Consider the following 22,008-nt stretch of genomic DNA (forward strand, 5'->3'; position numbering starts at 1 on the left):
AGAGGTCAGGGATGTGTGGTTCCAGTAACCACCCATCATTACTAATGTCCTCGGCAAATCCACGAACTCCCCAAACCCTGGAGGCTCTCAAAGGGGCACCATCTACCCTGCTTCCTCCCAGGTCAGAAGATCAAATACAATTGAAGTCTACTCCACCCCTTAGATTTTTCCCAGGTCAAGGGCCCATGCCTGCACTTGAGCCATTCACATCTTCTTTCCTAGCAAGCACTGCATGAGGGCCAAAGTGGGTCCTGTGAGGGTAGGCCCCCACCTTTTTGGGGCCACGGACTGGTTTAATGTCAGAAAATATTTTCACAAACTGGCCTTTATGGTGGGACAGATCAATGTATCACGTGACCGAGACAAGCGTCAAGAGTGAGTCTTAGGCCCTGACCGGTTGGCTCAGTGGTAGAGCGTCGGCCTGGCGTGCAGGAGTCCCGGGTTCAATTCCCGGCTAGGGCACATAGGAGAAGTGCCCATCCGCTTCTCCACCCCTCCCCCTCTCCTTCCTCTCTGTCTCTCTCTTCCCCTCCCGCAGCTGAGGCTCCATTGGAGCAAAAGATGGCCCGGGCGCTGGGGATGGCTCCTTGGCCTCTGCCCCAGGCGCCAGAGTGGCTCTGGTCTCGACAGAGCAACGCCCCAGATGGGCAGAGCATCGCCCCCTGGTGGGCGTGCAGGGTGGATCCCGGTCGGGCGCATGCGGGAGTCTGTCTGACTGCCTCTCTGTTTCCAGCTTCAGAAAAATACAAAAAAAAAAAAAAGAGAGTGAGTCTTAGTCGGATGTAACAGAGGGAATCTGGTCATTTTTTAAAAAATAAAACATCGTTCAGACTTAAATATAAGTAAAATGGAAATAATGTAAGTTATTTATTCTTTCTGTGCGGACTGGTACCAAATAGCCCACGGACTGGCACCAGTCCGCGGCCTGGGGGTTGGGGACCACTGCCTTAGAGCACTTACTTTGGAAAACATGTTGTTGGAAGTGCTTTCTCTTTTTTTGAAATGTACACACATCTCTTTAAAAGCTGATTAAGCCTCTTGCTGGCTTTTTGACCAGGCTGGACAGAGAATCGTGTCTTTGAAATGTAATCATCCAGGAAGACAGTGACCTGTCGCCTAGCTTCTGGGAGAAGAGGAGACCCTGACCTCCGCTCAAGTCACAGAACTAGCTCTTGTATAAACAGATAAGGGGTTTATTTTTCCTTTAATGAAGTCAATTAGCACATACAGACGGCCACCCCATTAACCGGGTGACTCTAGGATGAACTGTTCATGACCAACAGTGCAGTCATTCTTACCTGATGGGTTATAGCTGCTCATCTGTAGTCCTGGCCACCTCTTAGCAGAGAGACTGGGATGGGCGTCACATTCCGGGGTGAAACTTATTCAATAGGAAAGCTCTTGGGAGGAGATTTTGTTTTAAACTGAATTTCCCCAGCAATTCCCACACTCTTCTAAAAGAGTTCAGGGCAATGCCTTGCTCAGGCCCTTTGTGGGGGAAGCAATCAGCTCAGTCAAGGTCAGATCCTGGAGCCTGAGGTCACCTGAAAGAAACAGGCTCTACTTCACCCTGGACCAGCCTCGGCAGCTGGCCTGGGCCCCCAGCCCCCAGCTGGCTCTCCTCTTCGCCCTGGGTTCACCTTGCTGTCTTTTAGGCATTGATTGTTCAACTTGTTTTTTGTGTTTTTTTTTTCCCTTCGGAATAACAGTCCTATTCAGCAGTTCTCCTCCACTCTGCGTACAAAGCCTGCCTGGAGCAGATGCACAGCAGAGGTGCACAGACACGGTTTCCGTCTGCCGGTCCCCTTAGCTCCTGGAGGGAGCCTCATTCACCTGGACCCCATTCATGACAATTTTTTCATCACTTTTCTAGGCAAAGACTATAGCACTTGGCTTTTTTCTGTGAGGAAAGATTATGTCAAGTAAATTTGTCAACGAATCTGCTGGGAAGCATTTCGTTGACTTGAGAGCGGTCATTCTTTCTGAACATTTAACAGCATCTTTGCACACTGGGCTGTTGGGTGGTGATCCTGTTTCTCCTTTGTCCTCCGTCCTTTGTCCCCACAGCCAGCTGAGAGGTCAGCAAGGGACAGGCCCCAGGCACCTGGGCTCTGCCCTGGCCAGGCTGCGGCCCGTCAGCTGAGCAAAGGAGGCCATTTGGTTCAACAAGTCCCCAGAGTCTGATTTCAACACTGGCTGCACTTTTATCACCTGGAAAATTTTAAGGCATTTATGATAATGCACATATTTCACCCCAGAGTTTCTACCTTAATGATCCGTAGAGGTGCTCAGCTTAAACGCTCCCACGTGGTTCTAAGGGGAGTGGGGTGGGGCCTCCTCCTGTCCGGCCCCTTCCTGGGGGCTCCTGAGGCGCAGCGCAGCGTAAGCCAGGCCTTTTCTACCTGCATACTCATTAAAGCAGACAGAGCTTTTTAAAAAGACTGATGCCTGGCTCGAAGCTTAGAGATTCTTATTTTGCTAGGCAGGGTTGAGACTTGGGCACCTCTCGAGTCTAGATAACCAACTGGAAAAGGGAAAGCCCTGACCTCTCAGTTAGACTGACCAGGACTGGAATAGGGGCTCTGCTGGGCAACTTTGAACAAGTTAGTTAACCTCTCTGAGCCTCATTCCTAACACTAGAAAGGTGTTACCCACCTTGCAGGATTGATTACAGCCAACACACATGGGGACTTCCTCTACCCCGCCATATGGCATGGGTGGGTGAAATGTCTTAATAACCCTATCTTGTAGAAATTTACAATCAGTAATTAACTGTCCTACCAACAAAAACTCAGTTTTTATCAATAAAAAGGTCCAAGGAACTGAGGATGCCAGGGCCTACTTTTCCTCCCTGTCTTTGGAAAGAGTTCTGATAGCTGCTTCTTATCTCATAAAACTCAAATTTCAGTTCATTAAACCTTCCTTGGCGTAATTTATACTTCAGGGAAACTCTTTCCATGTATTTAAAGTCCTGCATATTGGACCTCATTCTAAAGAAACAAATTCTTTTCTATTAGAAATAATCATATTCTATTGCAATATAAACACGGAACATGAGCCTAAAACTAAAATCTGGTCGCATGGGCCCTAGCCTAGACTATGTGTGTGCCTTTGGCAGTGCCCCTCACCTCTCTTTGTCTCCATTTGCTCAACAGAATTTTAGACTGAGGTTCCAAAAGTGATGTTGAAAACACTGTTGCTACTGTGAAGGGTGTGTGACTCTGCAGCTCGTGCAATACCCCAGGCAGAAGAACGAGGTTTCAGAGCTCTGCAAAGGTGTGAGCGAGGGGCAGCGGAAGAGCCTCCTTCTCCCCGTGTGCCCTGCCGTCAATGTTTGTCATTCTGCTGGTACTGCACTCCACCAGCTGGTGAGAAGGATGAGGATACAATGGATGTGGATTCTCCCGCCTGCCCTCACTAGACTGTGGGCTGGGAGATCCGATAACTCCTGCACGTAGCAAACTTAACACACAGTAGAAACAAGTCCAGCTGTTGGTCAAGGCGGGCTTGCTGAAGGACATAGTGTTTTGACTGTGTCTTGAGGAGGAGCCAGAGAGGCTTCTGTCCCAGTGGCAAGGATGCCAAGGAACCCAGGATGCAAATTGGTTGGAGTGGAGGGGGCACAGAGAACCCATGGGAAATAGATAGGAAGGGCAGGCAGGCAGATCCTGGGGGTTTGGGATGGCTTTAGGGTACTCCTAGAGATGAAATCACTAGTCAAAGGCCTTTGGTGCACATTGCTCAAGTGGCCTCCAGAAAGGGTGCTCGAATGTACACTTCACAGGCAATGAGGCGCCAGCAGCCTTAACCTGCAAATGTGGATGAAGAAGTGCAGGGGCTGAGTTGGTGTGGAGGTTGTTGTTATGTCAGTTCAATAAATATTTAGCAGCCACTGGGTTGGGTGTGCGGGTGCAGAGATGAACAGACACATTCCTGCCCTCGGGGCGGACACTCAACCCACAGCCCCGCGATGTAGGAAGACCTGGGCTCTCTGAAAGCTACAAGCAAGTGTGTGAGCTGGAAAGAGCCAGTCCTTCCTGGGTACTTCCTCTTCGAGGCACCTCGCTCACTTCTGCGGTGGTGTTTACATGATACCCCCAGTTTTCTTCGGTTTACCTGACTCTCCAAGGGGCAGTTACACTTCCGGGCTGCAAATCGGCTCCCTCCACTTTCTGCCAGTCCGGCTCCCAGCCACAGTTCTTCAGCATTAGGAGAATTTCCAAGGTGCTTGGTGGCAACTGCCCGGCACCCTACAAGTGGTATAATTGAGCTTTCTCAGTTCTGCGGGTAAGACAGCTGGCACTGGGGTGGGCGGGGGGTGGTCTTATCCAGGAAGCCCTTGCAGTAGGCAGCCAAGGCCTTAAAATACAAACACCCATTGACCCAGCTTTTAGAAATGATTCTATGTAAACAAGATTGGGAAGCAGCCCAAGTTCCCATGAACAGATAAGTGGATCAAAAAGCAGTGGTGTGTTTCTATCATGGGATACTATATGGCTATAAAAAAGAAGGAAATCTTACCTTTTGTGATAGCATGGACGAACCTGGAGAGCACTAGGCTAAGTTAAATAAGCCAGGCAGAGTAAGACAAGTATCGTATGATTTCACTGATATGTGAACGCTAATGAATAAAATAAACTAATAAGCAAAATAAAAACAGACTCCTAAATCTAGAGACAGACTGACAGCTGTCAGAGAGGAAGTGTGTTGGGAGGCTGGATTACAGAAGGTGAAGGGATTAAGCAAAAAACAAAACAAAACAAAACAACACAACACCTCATAGACACAGACAACAGTATGGTGGTCATCAGAGGGAAAAGGGCATGGGGGAGGTAGAAGAGGGTAAAGGAGGAATAAATAATGATGGAAGGAGACTTGACTTTGGGTGGTAGACGTACAATACAGTGTACAGATAATGTATTACAAATATCGATTGACTTACGACCTATGCAACTTACAACCATTCGACTTTACGACCACAATCGCTAGCCACAACTGCTCCACGTCTGGCAGTGCAAGCGTTGCCCAGCTGGACTTACGACAGTGCGGACCAGCTTCCGGCAGCACTACCATCTCTGCGTGCACCATTTCAACTGTTATCCTAAACTAGGTACAGCAATTTGTGTTTTGTGTCTTGGATATTTTTCATCAAACCCCTCCCAAGATGTCTACCAAGAGGAAATTGTCTTTGCAAATATTAAACCAGTTGTACTGGTAATGCAGTGTTTTACTTAAACCTGACGAATGTAAAAATAAGAAACAAAATGGGCCTGGCCTGTGGTGGCGCAGTAGATAAAGCTTCAGCCTGGAATGCCAAGATTGCCAGTTCGAAACCCTGGGCTTCCCTGGTCAAGGCACATACAGCAAGCAAGCAATGAACAACTAACATGAAGCAACTATGTTGTTACTTCCCACTTCATGCTTCCCTTTCTTTCCTGTCTCTGTAAAATCAATAAAGTATTTTTAAAAAATGGTGTAGAGATGATACAAATGGCATAAAATAAAGAAAATTATGATATATAACAATAATGAAAGAAAATTATGATAAAATATGACTTTAAGATTTTTATAACATCATTTCACAGTACTCTACATATAGCGTACTCAACTTACGACCAAATCATGTTATGACCGGTCTGTCAGAACCAGTCGTGGTTGTAAGTCGAGCACTAGCTGTATAACACTGTACACCTGAAACCTATGTAATTTTATTAAATAATGTCACTCCAATAAATTCAATAAAAGTTAAAAAAATAAAATATCAAAAAAATCCCACCAAAAAACAAGAAAGCAGGAGAAAAAAAAAGGAGAGAAAAGAAATCTTAAGAAAGTAAGCATAAAATTATCTACAAGATTTATCTACAAGATTATGCATGAAATGTACCTATAGATTTATCCACAAGATTATGCGTGAAAACATTGTGACATTGTGTATGAGAAGAAAAAAATCACTGAAAATGATCTGCGCTGACAGCTGCCCAGGGGGCTGGCTAAGGGGGTGGAGGGATTGAGGGAAAAAAAAGAAAGAAAAGAAGAAAATAATCTGAATTTTTCAGCCATACGGATTGGTAAATAATTTATAGCATAATTGTATAATGCCAGAGTTGTAAGTTATATCACGGAAGACTATTTAATGAATGACATGAAAAGAAATTGACAACAATCAAAAATGTCACATTGCAATACAGTATGTACTGTAGAGAACAAAAGTATGTCTACACCTCTGTAGAGACACAGGGAAGAGAGAACAGTTACATACAAAAACACAACTTCAGTGAGTTCAGAGTAGTGGAATTATAAGAAATTTAAATGATCTTCTCTGGATGTTTTCTACAGGAAATTATTTGTATAATCAGAATATAAAAATACTCTATTCTGTAAAGTGACATCTGAGACATGCCCAGGCAGGAGCTAGGTGCTGGGTGCTGGGGGCCACACTGCTGGAAGAGCCAGGCTTGGGGTTCTCCAGAGCCCTGGGGGCCATGCTGCTCAGCCCCGCAGGATGACACGCAGCAACCCCGCTGTGCACTGTGCTGCTGGACTGATGCCCTCGGTGCCTTGCCTCAGTCCTGGGCATAGAGGTCTTCTTGCTCCTCGGCCTCATTGCAGGACACGGTGGGACAAGCCAAGACTCAGGCCCTGTGGTTGCACAAAAGCAGGATGAGTGGATTTTCAGATCACTATGTTCCCCTGGCGGAGCAGGCGCATTTGAACTCTTTCCCTATCTGACCTGCTCACCCACACAAAACAGGCACTTTCTTTAGGGAGCCCTCCAGACTAACCCACCACCATGTTCTGTGCTCTGAATGCCCTTGCCCTAATTGATCACAATAATTAACACTGCTTGAGTGGCCACTGAGTGCTTTACTTGTAACAACCCAAATTATCCTCACAACATCCCCATGAGGTAGTCCAGAAATGCTCTCATTACCAATAAGGAAACTGAGGCAGAGCGTAAGTGACTTACCCAAAACCACATGCTAATAGACAGCAGAGCTGGGATTCTAACCCAAGTGGTGTGGCCCTAGGGCCTGCCCTCGGTGACACCATGCCATACAGCCTCCCTGGCAGACAGTTGGTGTCACAGTCATGTTTCCATGGTGACTTTGTTGTTCCTGGAGTTTCCCTGGAAGACTGTGAACTCCTCAAGGGTAAGAGCGATGCCTTTCACTTCCACACAGTACCTTCAGTAACAGGATGCCAGCTCCTTTACTGCTCTGACTGCAGCAGAAGCCGGTGTGCCCTGTTGAGCTAGGCTCTAGCTGCTCCAGGCAATCAGTATTAAATAAAACACCTGTTAGGGACAAGCACTGGGCCGGAGGCTCAGGAGGTATTAGATCTTAACCTTCTGTAGGATCGAAAGCTTCTTGCTGCCTCTCCACAGTATCTTCCCAAAGACCTGTTCAGCCCCCGGGGTACCTGGGTAGGGTTCAGCTCTATGAAGGCTCATGGCCTGAGTCCTTCCACTCCAACAGGAAAGAGAGATCAGGTGAGAGCAAGAGCACACAGCCCAGACGGTGAGCCTGTCGGAGTCGACCTCTTGGCTATCATTTCATTCTTCTGAGTTTCCAGGCTGGATTCCAAACCAGGATGTACAAGTTGTCACCAAAGTCTGGGCAAAGCAGCACAGCCATGTTACAGGGGTGATCTCTGCGGGGCTGGATCGGGGATGTCTTTCCTCACGGCGCTGCTTCTTTGTATGGTCTAACTTTCTGCGATAAACATGCTTTCTTGGGCAATTAAATAATTAAACAGAGGGGAAGTCACTGTTCTTGCTCTGTTGTTTGCAAGACTCTTTCCCCAGCCTTCTGCTAAGATTGCTAAGCTCCGGGTTGCCCTCTCTTCCATGTGGCTTTCTCAGAGCTCGGCTGCACCCAGCCCAAATTGTTAACCCACAGAATTATGAGCTAGATAAAGGGTCTTTGCTTTAAGTCACTAGGTTTTGGGGGTCGTCTGTCATGTAGCTCACTGGATCTGTAAGATGGTGTTTGCTGACTGGAACAAGGGTGCTCTGAAGACCATCTTTTGACTTCTTGGGTGCAACTGCAGGCATTCTGATGGGGGGTTAAAAACATCCTCTAAAATTGGGGGTTTGTTTTTTATTACTTTGTTTAAGAAGGTTTATAGTGGAGGAGAGAGAGGGGGTAGAAGAAAAGAAGACAAGGAAAAGACAAGAGAGGAATAGAGAGAAAGAAAAGACAAGGTTACATAACCAGCTCGGATCCTTCCTGGCGAAGGTCCCGCCAGAGCCCAGCCAGGAGGACAGCTTGGCCAAAGGAGGCTGAAACCATCTGTCCAAGTGGGTTTCCTCCCCCACTTCCTCCAATACCTGTGCACACAGCCTGCTTGTGAGACTGGCCCGGCCCTGGCTGGATAGCTCAGTTTTTTGGAGCATTGTCCTGAAGCACAGAGGTTGCCAGTTCGATCCCCGGTCACGGCACACACAGGAGCAGAGCAATGTTCCTGTTTCTCTTTCTCTCTGTCTCACTTCCTCTCTCTCTCTCTCTTTCTCTCTGTCTCACTTCCTCTATCTCTAAAATCAATACAATAAACATTAAAAAGAAAAAAAAAATACTGACCAGGACCAGGGCATAGCGTGGAACTGTCTATACCCTAAAAAAAAAAAAGCTCATGGCTTTTTCATTTTTATAGTGCCCACCAACTCTAATGTTCAATTATTGTCTGTGGATGGAAAGTCAGTGTTTTGAGGAGTTTAATAAACACAATGAATCGTTTATTAATGAACAAAATCATCAGGCAGAACTAGAGGGAGTGAAAAATAGGTCAGACCCAAGAGGGAGGGAATGACAATGTGAGTGTGGCCTCACGGAAGCCAGTGCCTCCCTCTGGGGCACCGCTGGCCCTCCTCTGCTTTGTCAAGCTGCAGTCTTCACCCCAGCCTGTCGAAGGTGTGTGCGCACAGAATGCACTGTCGTATTTAGTCAGGTGTTTATTCCATGTGTATTTACTGAGGGCCCACTATGTGCTAGCACTGCTAAAAACTAGGAGCACAAAAATTTGCTCGAAGTTTTACTTAACAGTTCATAGTGCCCTTGTTATGCGTCAGTCCCTAGGCTGGGTATGGGCAGACCCAGACTTGACTTTCACGGAAATTGTATTCTCCTGTTGGAGACCAAAGAATAGACAAATTTGAAATCAGCTAATTGATTGATCACAATTTTTGACTGATGCTATGTAGAAATAAACAGGGTGCTCTGACAGATGATAATAGGGAGAACGTCAGTCATTAGCAGAAGGAACTCAAACCATTCATGCCTCTGACGTTTAAGGAGCCCTTAGTATGGATCAGGCACTGTGCCAGGGGCTGGGAATAGAGGTGAGTAAAGTATATATGTGGCCCCTGCCCTTGGGGAGCTCACCCCTAAGAGGCCACATATATACTTAAAGAACCAATCCAGTACACTTTAGCTTGGGAAAATAATATATCCATCATTTGACTGAATTATCCAGTTGCTTTTTCAGTCCAATCCATCATTGTGTGTAGACCCCCCCTTCCTCAAGGTAGATTGGAAGGGATATTTGTCACAAGAGGAGCTGCTTGGTTGGGATGACCTAAAATCAGAACAGAGATGTAACCTTTGTCTACCTTTCTTCCCCTCCACAGGACACACCACCAACAGTTGTTCCACAAAGCACAGAGCCCTGTGAGGACACCTTCATCCCCCAGCCTACCCACATGAGCCCGCAGCACATGACTGATGTGAGATTTTCCACTGACATCAGTGCAGAACAGTAAGGACCATCTCAACTGAGAACTGTCACATCGAATGCTGCCACTTGCTAGATAAGTCCCGCGCCTGCTCTGAATCTCACTCTCCTCCTGTGACACGGGCCTGGGGCCTGCCCTGCCTCTTTCTGTGTTAAGTCAAATGAGATCAGGGGAGTGATGGGAGGGGAAAAAAGCAATATTCAAAATCAAATTGTTAAAATTACCTTTTAAAAAAAATTGAGAAGGTTGTCAGGACTCAAACAAACAAACAAAAATTTTTAGTCTGATTATTTAATAATTAAGTCGTGTCGATCAGAAGTTTGATAATACACCATAGTTGAGTACTGTAGCAGTGATTTTCAATGAGTGTGCCGCAAGAATTTTTAAAACATTCAATACCTGACTATTTAGTCAAGGGCACTGACCTCTTTTCTCTTAGATTTTCAAAAAAAAAAGAAAAAGAAAAAGAAAAAAGAAAATAAAGAAAAATTAAGGCAGTCAATATAGCAATAGCCATCTGTGTGAATGAAGCAAAATTATACCTATTTTTTTCAGATTGTCAAAAAATAAATTTTTTGATGTGCCACAGAATTTTAGTAATTAGTTTCTGTGTGCCATGAGATGATGAAGGTTGAAAACTGCTGTGCTTAATTTTAACAAGCACTATTGGTTGTGTACCCAAGAGCATTTGTTCTCCCCTTCCAAGCTCATGGAACCCCAATCTCAGGTAAGGACAGAGCTCTGCTTCACCTACCCTGATCTACTCCCGCCCCAGAGGAAGGATTCTGATTGGTCTAACTCAGTCATGGCAATCACCTTCCCTTTTGTCAGTGAATGGTCTAGGTATGGACATATGTCCCAGTTCTAGTCAATGACAAATAAGGGAAAATCTGATTCCCCTCCCCCAACTTGAAGCAAAATTCCAAGAATAGAGGACATGAAGCCTGAACAGGTAGCATCGTATTGCAACTATGAAGCAATAAGCACAGGGCACAATGGAAAAATAGAAGATCGCTCTGGTCAGGTAGCAAAGTTGGTAATAGTGTCGTCCTGACATGCCAAGGCTGTGGGTTCGATCCCCAGTCAGGGCACATACAAGAATCAACCAATTAATGTATAAGTGGAACAACAAATTGATATTTCTTTCTCTCTCTCTCTGCCCCTAAAAATCAATTTTAAAAGGAAGAAGAAAAAGAAGACGATCAGAAGGAGCAGGATTCTCGATGATGCCACCAAATACCGCCTTTGCCCTCTTCCAGGCTTCCAGATAATTAAGTGTTGTTAATGCTTAAGTCACTGTTTTTTGCAGCCAATTGTAAATTGGTGCAATCTCTGAGGAATGTAACTTGGCAGTATATTTCTACATTGAATGTGAATATACTCTGACTCAACGATTCTACTTATCAAAAAATCCCCTGCAGATATACTCACAATGTGCTCAAATAAGTATATTTAAATAAGTTAATTACAACATTATGTATATCTATTATGGTGCAACCATAAAATGAAATCTATGCTGACTCTTAAAAGATCGCCACAGCTCTGTGCATGTCGGTAAGAAATTGTATTATAGTACATCGAGCGAAAGAGCGAGTTCAATAATGGTTGAAGCTGGATGATGGGTACATGGAGATTAGTTACACCATTTTTTCTCATAAATGCATTATGGAAATTTAAAATTTTTCAAAAAAAAAAAAAAGTTAAAGCAAGGGGCAGGACCAGTATAGTACAACATAATTTGTGTGAGTGTGAGTGTGAGTGTGAGTGTGAGTGTGTGTGTGTGTGCTTAAAGAAAATAGGTGTATGAAGGATGGGAAAAGAATGTCCACGAAAGAACACACCAGAAGCTAGTAACAACCATTACATCTAAGGAGAGAAGTTAGGGGGATGGAAACTGAGTTTTCATATCTCATTGTCCCTTTTGAAATTTTTTGAAATAAAATATTTTATCATATAACAATGTTTTATTTAAAAATATAATAATGTATTAATCGGCCAAATGTAAAAATATAAGTAGGTGGTAGGTAGACAGACAGTCCACATTGTCTGTATTCTCACAATGCTGCCTGATGTTCACATAGTAACTCTGGTCCCAGGCCACCCTGTGACTATAAAGAGAATAATACTGGGACAAGTCACCTGGGGCTGCCAAGGTCCCTGCAAATAAGCGAAGCCCTTACTCAGAACCAAGTTACAAAGATGTTGGGGACAAGGAAAACGTAATTGTAGTGAGGGTTACAGCCTGTATATGGAAACAATACAAAACATCATTTCTGTGGAAACTACAAAATTTCTCTTTAAAATGTAATTCCATTGCAGACACTTTTTAAAAGCAGAACGGCACAAAGAAGAGATTGAAATCCTCCCTAATCTCTGTCCCCATAGTGACAACATCTTCAGTGCAAGTGTGTGGACACGCGTACGAGCAGAAAACACACACCGTTTTTTAATCTGATTCTTATCAGATCACAAAATAGAATTATTTTTTTCCTACATTATTAACTATTATTTCACAACATAACTTTTAATGTGTGCATATTACTCTCATGTGGCTTTTCCCAATAATCTTACCAATTTCCTATGTTGGACAGGCAGTAGGTTTCCCACCTTTTGGAAGCAGTATAATTATAAATCAGAGTCGATGCTAACAATTTCTGATTTTCACAAATCTATAGCTCACTTTCCTTCCTTCCTTCCTTCCTTCCTTCCTTCCTTCCTTCCTTCCTTCCTTCCTTCCTTCCTTCTATAAATAGTTATTAAGAGCAAAACAACCAGGCTCAAACAAAGCAACTCTAAAATACATTTTTTGAGATATTTTGGAGAAATCTGAATGTATAAATTGGAACTCTCATGATGTTAAAGAATTACAATTGTGTTATAATCATCCTGCAGTTATATACAAATGCTTCCTTATTTTTTAGAGCTACACACTGAAGCATTGAAGGATAAAATGTCATGATGTTTATAATTTGCTTTCAAATATTTTAGTCAAAAAATAAATGAGGCAAATGCGGAAAAAGAATAATTGTTAAATCTGGGCGATTGATATATTGCCTACTTTTCTCTGTACTTAAAAGTTTCATTTAAAAATATATCTTAAGAATGAAAGCCTGTGTGCCAGGCACTGGGCTCTGACCGGAGGATATAGTAGTGGACAAAGCAACCCCCTGCCGGCCCGGGGAGCAGCAGCCTGTGCAGTTTCCAGTGCAAAGTGGCGAGGCCCTGTGTGAACCTGGCTTTCCTTGTCCACTCCACACCTCCATCACTGCAGGTTTTCCTCAAATTTTAAAAACCTACCCTCCCAGTGGCCTTGAGTCTAGGAATCCCCAAACTCTGGTGGGCTGACGTTGCGTGTCAAAAGTCAGCTCTGTGGTGCGTGGTGCCTCTGAGGTTCAGTTCAGCAAACTTTTCCTAGGCACCCACGTGTGCCTGGCATTGTAAGGGCACCAGGACATAAAAGGTGTGTTCGCTCTCCCCTTACAACCTCGGGGAGGAGGCGGAACAAGTCACCCAAACCAGCTGGAGGTAGGGAGAGTTGCCGGGGAGGGCGCCTCAGAGGAGCCCCCACTGCCACCCGTCTCCCAGAGGCCGCGCCAGAGCCTCCGACCGGACCTGGAGGATTTCTGGCTCCTGCCGGCGGTCCTCAAACTTGCGGGATTACCCGAGGATGCGCGCGTGGCTCCTGGCGCAGCGGAGTCCCTCCCTCGAGGCCCCGGGCCCGCAGCCGCTCTGTCCGGCGCTGCCCACGACGTGGGGCGGGAGCTGGCGCTCAGGGTGCTCGGGGCAGTTGCGGGCAGTTGCGCAAGTTGTGCCCTGGCAGCTATAAGAGGGGCGGGAAGGCATGGAGCCCCGGAGGAGTCGCGGAGCCGCTGCGAGGTAAGGCCCCAGGCGCTCTCCTTTCACCTTTGCGGGTCACCTCTCTCCACCCCACGTCAGCGCCCCGGGGAAACTGAGGCGGGTGACGGGCAGGGAGGAGGGCTTGGTTCTGGACCATGCTAGCTTTGCACTGAGTTCTCACCATAGGAAAGGCTACTGGGAGCGGGGGAGCACTGAATTCGGAGCTGGGCTGTGTCTGTGCCCACCGGGCAGGAATCTATGCGCAGGGAGCCAGAGAGCATAGGGAAATGGTCAGAGCCACCAGCCCAGCCTCTGAGATGCTTTGGAAATTACCTTGAGCTCATCCCCAAAGATCAGGGTAGCTGGCTCCCACCTGAGGGTGTGCAATAAAGTTGAGGTTTTAGGGAATGCAGGGGTATCCAGTTTTTGAGCACTAGATATAACCTTGTTCTGTGGATAAGAATTCAGGCATTATTTTCAAGCATGTGGGGGGGGGGCTCTGAATGTGAGGGGTTATGTAAGGTAGAGGCCGGGGACCAGGATACCCATGAAGGATAGGAGGGTAGAAAAGGCGTCAGGAAGAAATTAAGTCTTCCAGAGAGACTGTGCTGGGTCTTACCACTTCTGGTCTCAAAGCTGTGTAAATGGCTTCCTCATGACGGATAAAGCAGGGTTTCTGTGTGGCGACAGAACAGGTCATGGGCAAGGCCTGTTGCTCACATTCTCACTGTTACTATGTCCCTGGCCAAGACCACCAAATACACCTGTTGGCAGGGGGGGCCCAGATGAGCCCTGCCAGGCCCACCGATAGCCTCTGCCTTCGTCCGTGGCTTGATTTAGATTTCACTGTGGGTGTGGTTGCTTTTACACTCCGGTTTCTACAGCTTGAAGATGCTGGCACCTTAGAAGAGTGACTCATGAATACAGTTAGATCTGAGTGCGACAAGTGGCCTGGTCATCACTGAGAATGGCAGCTTTGGAAAGACAAGATAACTGTTTTCTGCTGGAAGGATGGTCTTCAGGGGAGGTGGGGCAGGGGGCAGGAGCTTGGAGGAACACCACAAGAACATGACACCCCTTTGTAGGGACTGAGCTCCATTGTGTTTGTCCTGTGTGTATATATGCTTCCAAAGCGAGCACTGTGTTTGTTCTATAGAGTTCTGTGGTGGGTAGCAGTCCGCTGGGACTGGTGGGAGAGAGGGCACCCAATCTCTTTGGTCTGCAGGACCATTATTGCTCTCATTCTAATGTCCTCGTGAACAGAAAAGCCAGGTTGACCGTGTCTCTGGTTTTGGTAGCGGGATAAAGCAAGAGAAAACGGTGCATATTTTTAGGTTCTTTCCTTTTCAAGCATTTGAGGACATTGGGCTGAGGGGAATGAGTCCATGTTGGCCGAAGGAGTCTTTCTCATATTTTGTACATATTATGCTCAGAAGAACTCTTCTTGGTATTTGGAGGAAATATTTTCCTCCCCCTCTGTTCCAGGAAATGGCTCCAAGCATCAAGGACAGAGCCAGGGAAATTGCAATTAATTCGGCCCATCAACCCCAGGCAGATGCCTGTCGTGTCTGAGTGGCCCATGCAGGGTGCGGAGGTGGCCAGTTGGGAGAGCTCTCCTCACAGAGCCTGGCTCATGGTCCCTACTCCAGCCTAGATGCCACCCAGGTGTATGTGATGGTCAGGGAGAGAGAAAGGGTCCCAGGAGACAAAGTCCTTGTGTTGTGTGCACCCTCAAATAGCCGACATGTGATTTAAAAAAATCTAGGCAATTTCTCCTGCGATCAGTTCATCAGTAGCCCCCGTCCCCACCAACAGTAGGATCCCAGTGGCGGTGGCTCTGTTTCTGGGCCTGCCAGCCAAGAGCCTTGGAATTCTTCTTTGTCCACACAGGTGTCTCAGAGAAATAGAGAGATTGTTTCTGCTTAGAAACAACACACCCGATCCCTGGGCCCACGGAAGCCTTTGCACTTACTTCACGCGTGACAATGGAAATGCCTTGCTTCTCAGCAGACTGCATTTTACAGTCTCTCCTGCTCAGTTTATCAGCTTCTGGGAAGCAAATCTGTGATCAGTGCCAGTGCCACCATCTCATCCCATAGACTATTTCATTCCCAATTGTGTGCACATTGCATTTGTACTGTGGGGTGCCCCAGGCTGGGGTGCCAAGGAAGAGGGGAGAAGCCACAGGGAAGACAGGAGGGCAGAGCAGAGGTCTCTGAGAAGGGTGGGGGCCCAGAGCACAGGAGCAGGAACCAGGATGATGAATGGAACCAAGACCGGGGGCACCTGCGACAACAGTCAAGATGGAGCACAATCCAGGAAGCCGAAGGGAATTGGGCCAACGTGGTCCTAGAGGACATTTACAAGGGGCAGAAAGCTGACCAAGGTCCCAGTGGAAGGGAGACCTGGGTGCTAAAGCATCTCCTGTCTTCATTAAGAAAGCTTTTAGGAATTTCTGCTGGGCCAAAGTGAATTCTGGGATGTGACATTAAGATGGCTCCTCCCAGTCATTCCCCCATTATTGGGTGTCAGCCAGGGGCCCCTGCCCAATTACTGACAAGTTAATCAGAGAAAACTTCTTTTCACTCTTTTCTGATGCCATGTATAAATTAGTTAGCATTAAGTTTGACCGCATTTACCAGAGACCCCAAATAACAGTGGCTTCACCAAGACAGAGGTTATATCTCTTACTCAGTCCAAAGCCAGTGTGTCATCTCAGTTCCACCGAGTCCTCAGCGATCTGGGCTCCTCCAGCTCCCTACTCTCTACTCTTAAGGTCAGTCAGGCTGTAGTCCTCATGACCCAAGATGGCGCCCAAACGCTGGCTACTGCATCCACAGTTCAGGTATCGGGATGGAGGAAGGGATAGCACACAGCATGAGAGCTGCCACATGGCGGCTCTTTGTATTGAATTGGCCATGATTTAGTCACATGGCCATACCTAGTTGGGAGAAGCTGGGAACTGTACTACTTATTCTGGATGGCTACATCCCTATCTAAACTTGGATGTCCTATTACTTGGGAAGAAGGGAAGACTAAATTAAAAACAACTAGCAGCCTCTGCAAAAAAGGGTTAGGCATACGGGTGTGTGTGTGTGTATGTGTGTGTTACGTGTTGTGTGTTAGTGGGCCAAATTCTCTCCATCACTTTGATCTCAGATGGACCTGTTACCATTTTTTCCTGCAGCCCTCATGGAGGCCTAACCCTGGCCTCTCCTCTCAGGCAGACTCAGCTGCAGCTTCTCAATTCCACGTTTCAAGGAATGGCAGTTTGTTCTCAGCATCCACTGAAGCATATTAGCAGTGGTGATAGAGAGGGCTTGTAAACTGTTTTTCCATTAAGGTATTACAGGGTGGCCATTATGTGAGAACTACTAAAACCAGAGTTAATCTGGTAATAAATTCTCTTGGGAAGGAGGGGTCGTTAACACATAAATCCTAGAAAAGGATAGGATTCAATCTTGTGCACGGTGGCAAGACTCAGAAATACCAGGCACCCTGTTGAGATGGCCCAGGGGAGGCAACAGGCCAAATGCTTGATTTGGGGTTGGCTACAGGTACAGGTAGTGTTGCTGAAGAATTTCAAGCCCTGCCCAGTAATTACACAATTCAAAAACAGCTGGTATTTAACATACTCACATGCATACACACCCCGGCAGGAGCATTCCAGGTTCATGTCGTTTACCGTTTGAGCCAGGTGATGGTCTCAGTTCCATTTTACAGATCAGAACGGATGATTTAGGGAAGTTAAGTGTCTTTCCCAGAGACACACAGCTAACAAGAGCAGAGCTAGCAGCTGAAGCCTCAGGGTCTAACCACTATGCCATCCACCATTGCTAGGGTTTTGTGGGATCACACTGGGGGGTTAGCATCATTTAACTCTGTTCCACAAAGATTTGGTGGAAATGTTTATTCAGGTAATAAGTAGTTAATAGAAGATTTAACTTTTTAAGAGAGCAAACACAAAAACATCTGAAATGCTTCCCTCCCATATTACCAAGTATTTTTTATATTTTAAGTTGATAGCAGGGTACAATCTCATAACTTCATCCTAGAGCGGGATATTTGCTCCCAAATGCCATGGTCCCAGGATCTGCCTTTGGCTGAGTGTTGGAGTGATTTATAATTTGGATTTTACCTTGAAGGCTAGAGAAATGGGGGGAGGAGGGTAGAACGGGCCCCAGCCTTGAAGAATATGAATTCTGACCCTGCCACTTACCTGTTTGACTTTAGGCAAGTTGAATGCAGCTCCTTGAGCCTCATTTTCCCCTTCTATAAAATTCAGATTTGGCCTGACCTGTGGTGGCACAGTGGATAAAGCGTCGACCTGGAAATGCTGAGGTCGCCGGTTCGAAACCCTGGGCCTGCCTGGTCAAGGCACATATGGGAGTTGATGCTTCCAGCTCCTCCCCCCTTCTCTCTCTCTGTCTCTCTGTCCTCTGTCTCTCTCCTCTCTAAAAAAAAATAAAATAAATAAATAAAATTAAATTTAAAAAAGTTATTAAAAAAATTAAAAAAAATAAAATAAAATTCAGATTAAAAAATAGCTTTATTCAAATATTATAAATAGTATATAAACAGACTGCTGATTCTTACTACATTGCCAAGCTATGAATTATAGTAATAATGCCACCTGTGGACAGAAAATGTCTTATCTGTTTTTATCAGGATCCAGATGAGGCAGAAAAAAAAAATCAGAGATTAACTTTTTTGCCATCTCCAGACCCTTTGTGCTAAAATTTATTTACATTTAATTATTATTTCAAGTTCATCCACATACACTTAGCATGGATCATTGGCCACAGGCTCACAAACATTTAACTTGATTACTTGTTGCCTCATTGCCTCATGTATCTCATTAAAACTTTGCAGCTTAATCAGGGATCAGCATATTGTTAATTTTGGAACTCAGGGTTCTGTGATGCTGAAAGTTTCCAGTATTCTGGGGGACCGTGTTATATAGTGTCTCCCGCCTCTGTGCCTTTGCATCTGCTGCTTTCTTGGTGATTATGGAAACCACTTTCTACTCTTTCTCACTCCTGCTCAGTCTTTAATACCCAGCTCAGGTGATACCTCTTCCAGGAACCCCCACCCCCCTTGACTCCTGTTGAACTTGTCCTTCTTACAAAGCTCTTTTTTCCTTAATTGGAATGGCCTGTTTACCTGTTTGTCTCTCTTACCAAACTGTAATCCACTTAAAGGTAGAGGAACCTGTTGTTCACTATTGTATCCTTGGGGCTGAGATCTGCCTGTGACATACTGTCAGACCTTCCATAAGTGCTGGTTGGACTTAGGCTCCCAGTGGGAGAGAGGGGAAGCAATAAAGCCAGTGACCAATGTCCTCAGCAGGCTGCAGTGAGAGCAACCGGAGGACAAGGAAATAATCTCTAATAATGGGGCAGTAATACAGCACATTTCACGATACCTTCACAGCGCTCTCAACACGCATGATCCAATTTGATCCTTATAAAAGCCTGAGGACAGGTATATTGCAGGGGATAAAAGGTGGAGTTTTTAGCAGTTATATGATTTGCCTCAAGTCTTACTGCTGGTAAATGGCTGGATGTAAACCCGACTTTAAAAGTTTACTCTCTTCCCCAAATCAAACAATGAGATCACATCATCATCACCATGTCTGTTTGCTTGCACGCTGGCTTACTGCTTTGCAGTCTACAGCACACCTCCTTGTGGTTTTATTGACCAGGCCTCGCCTCTTCCTAAGGAAATGCTTTTTATTAATGCATGTCTAGATAATGAATTATCTTTGACTCTGAATAAATGATAGCCAGGGCAGAAAGCAAATCTCATTTTTATCCACATCCAATAATGTGGTTGGGAACAGGACATATGGGTGATTTCTGAGCAGCAGCAGCTTGCAATATGTGGTTCCTTTTGTTTTCAGGCCCAAGAAGCACATCTGGGAAGAAAAATGCATTGCGGACCCCTGTGCCGATTGCTGTGGCTTTGGCTCTGTCTGTTCTACGCGAAAGCTCTGCCCATCCAGAAAGTTCAGGGTGACACCAAAGCCCTCATCAAGACGATTGTCGCCAGGATCAATGACATTTCACACACGGTAGGCAGAGTCTGGGGAGACAGAATAGAACTGTGGCTGGCCTGTGGGGAAACTCGGACCTCAGAGGTTAGCAGAGGCCTGTGCAGTGACATGTAGGGGCCAAGATGGCCTTGAATCTTTCTACTGTACCAACAGCTGCCTCCTCTCTTCTCCCATCAGTCTCCGCCTTTTTACTCTTCTTCCTCCCCGACTGGAATCCTAGTGCCTAGGACCAGAGGAAGCTGGAAATGTTGTGTGTCCCACTGGCTGGTGACCAGACCCCCAGGAGCACCTCTCTGGGATCTCCATCAGATCTCTAGAATGTGCTTATCAGTAGGCATTCTTCCTAGTTGTAGCTGAGTCCTGACCCTTAGAAGGACTCCCCATTATTGCCAATCCTGCCTGCCAAGATCACTCAAAAGAGCAAGTCTACCCTCTTTCAGATATAACCCTCTGAGTATTTGCAAAGAGCTATCAATGTCCCTCGGGCCTTTGCGCTGGGACCCAACGGCTTAGCCCTTCTGGCATTTCCCACTGCTCTTCTCATCTCCGGTTCCCAGCTGGAAAATCTTAGGCTAGTTCCTCAATGTCTTTAAGCCTTGGTTTCATCATCTAGATAATGGGACTCTCAATATAGTCTTCATAAGGTCATTATGAGATTAATTTAGAGAAAGCAAGTGACCTCCCACTCCCCACCCCTGCAGAAGCAGAACTAAATGTGCCCGCATCAAAGGTGTGTGGTTGTGGTTTCTGATAGTCCCCAGCCTTAAAAGCCTGCTCTTTGCCCTGTGTGGACTTCCATGTCTCCTGGTCACTGTGGATGTGTGACAGTGGCCTAGGGAAGGGAGAAGTCAGGTGACCAGAAGCAGAAACAACTCAAAGCTAGAAAAGAGTCTTGAGCATTTCACAGAGAGAAACCCTTACGCCTCCTGGCTTTCAAAACAGTCATTTGACAAAGCTGCACATGGTAGGTCCAGAGTGTCCCTCTTGTGTGCTGTAGGGAGTGAGTGTCATGGGCAGCTGGGAAGGGGAGCCCCTCCTGGTAACCAGTTATTGGAGCAGAGGAGAGAGACTGAACACTCGCTGGGGACGGCCTAATGGCGTGAGGTCCGTGGGGGACCTGACTGGAAGGGAGGAATTTACTGAGGAGGAAGGGAATGAAGATGCCTGGGGAGGAGGGGATTAGGGAGGATTCCAGTGCCTGGAGAAGAGACTTAACTCAATACAAAATAGGGCATCATGGCCGGTTCTACGGCAGAGGCCACTTGGTGAAAGAAATGACCTGCGAAGGTTGGTCTGGGAGTGGAGGTCTGGGTTTGGGAAGGCTAAGAGGACAGAAGACTAGGAGGCCAGCTTAGCGGCTTGGCAGCCAACTGGACACAAGAGGTGAGGTCCTAGGCCAGGATGGTGCAGAAGGGGGAATGGAAGTAGCTGAGGGAAAAAACACTCCAAGGAGAGGCTTTAGGGCATGGACGTGTCTCCTGCCTCTCTGAGCTCTCGCTCTCCCTCTTCCTCCTGCACAGCAGTCGGTCTCCTCCAAACAGAGGGTCACTGGTTTGGACTTCATTCCTGGGCTCCACCCAGTCCCGAGTTTGTCCAAGATGGAACAGACATTGGCGATCTACCAGCAAGTCCTCATCAATCTGCCTTCCAAAAATGTGATCCAAATATCTAATGACCTGGAGAACCTCCAGGAACTTCTCCACGTGCTGGCCTTCTCCAACAACTGCCCCCTTTCCCAGACCAGGGATCTGAAGAACTTGGAGGGCCTGGGTGGTGTTCTGGAAGCCTCAGTCTACTCCACAGAGGTCGTGGTCCTGAACAGGCTGCGGCAGTCTCTGCAGGGCATGCTACAGCAACTGGACTACAGCCCCAAGTGCTGAGGCCTGGGAGGCTTGGGGAGGGCCTCTGCGGACAGCTTTTATCCGGTCCTCCAGTCCCCTTTCTTTCTCACTCCTCCAAGTCACCCTTCCAAAGGTCACTTCTGCCTGGACTTGGCCATAGCCAACAGCCAGTTATTCAGGCTAAAGGATCCCCCAAAGCACAGGGCTGACAACATGAGCGCACCTGGCATTGCATGAGTCAGGCTGGGTCTGCAGATCAGCCTTGAGAAGTTCCAGGTTTTCAAATAAGTGAATAAATAACTAAAACCCAAACAAACAGCCCTGGCCAGGTAGCTCCGTTGGTTAGAGCGTCATCCTGATACGCCAAGGTTGTGGGTTCCATTCCTGGTCAGGGAATAGGCAAGAATCAACCAATGAATGCATAAATAAATGGAAGAGCAAACTGATGTTTCTCCCCCCCGCCCTTTCTCAAACTGATCAATAAATAAAAAACATTTTTTAAAAACCCAAGCAAAGATATGCAACTCAATAACGGGCTCAACCAG

General features: G+C 46.4%; 1 protein-coding gene across 2 annotated transcripts; it reads left to right on the forward strand.

The window, feature by feature from the left end:
• Positions 1-13,586: 13,586 nt before the first annotated feature.
• Positions 13,587-21,905, forward strand: LEP (leptin). Of its 2 annotated transcripts, none has more exons than XM_066255252.1 (3): positions 13,587-13,606; positions 19,470-19,640; positions 21,143-21,905. In XM_066255252.1, exons 2-3 carry the CDS (start codon positions 19,497-19,499, stop codon positions 21,500-21,502), a joined length of 504 nt encoding a protein of 167 aa, XP_066111349.1. In that variant the 5' UTR covers positions 13,587-13,606; positions 19,470-19,496; the 3' UTR covers positions 21,503-21,905. The 2 variants fall into 2 exon arrangements, with proteins under 2 accessions (XP_066111349.1, XP_066111350.1); XM_066255253.1 differs by having other exon boundaries at positions 21,146-21,905.
• The last annotated feature ends 103 nt before the right edge of the window (positions 21,906-22,008 follow it).

The sequence above is a fragment of the Saccopteryx bilineata genome, chromosome 2 (genome assembly GCF_036850765.1).
Source record: "Saccopteryx bilineata isolate mSacBil1 chromosome 2, mSacBil1_pri_phased_curated, whole genome shotgun sequence".
In the NCBI taxonomy this organism is placed as follows: domain Eukaryota; kingdom Metazoa; phylum Chordata; class Mammalia; order Chiroptera; family Emballonuridae; genus Saccopteryx; species Saccopteryx bilineata.

Excerpts from the sequence above, each read along its gene's own strand:
- LEP (XM_066255252.1), top strand. The coding sequence starts at position 19,497 with ATGCATTGCGGACCCCTGTGCCGATTGCTGTGGCTTTGGCTCTGTCTG. Across the intron at positions 19,641-21,142 it reads TCAATGACATTTCACACACG|CAGTCGGTCTCCTCCAAACA; the intron begins GTAGGCAGAGTC and ends CCTCCTGCACAG.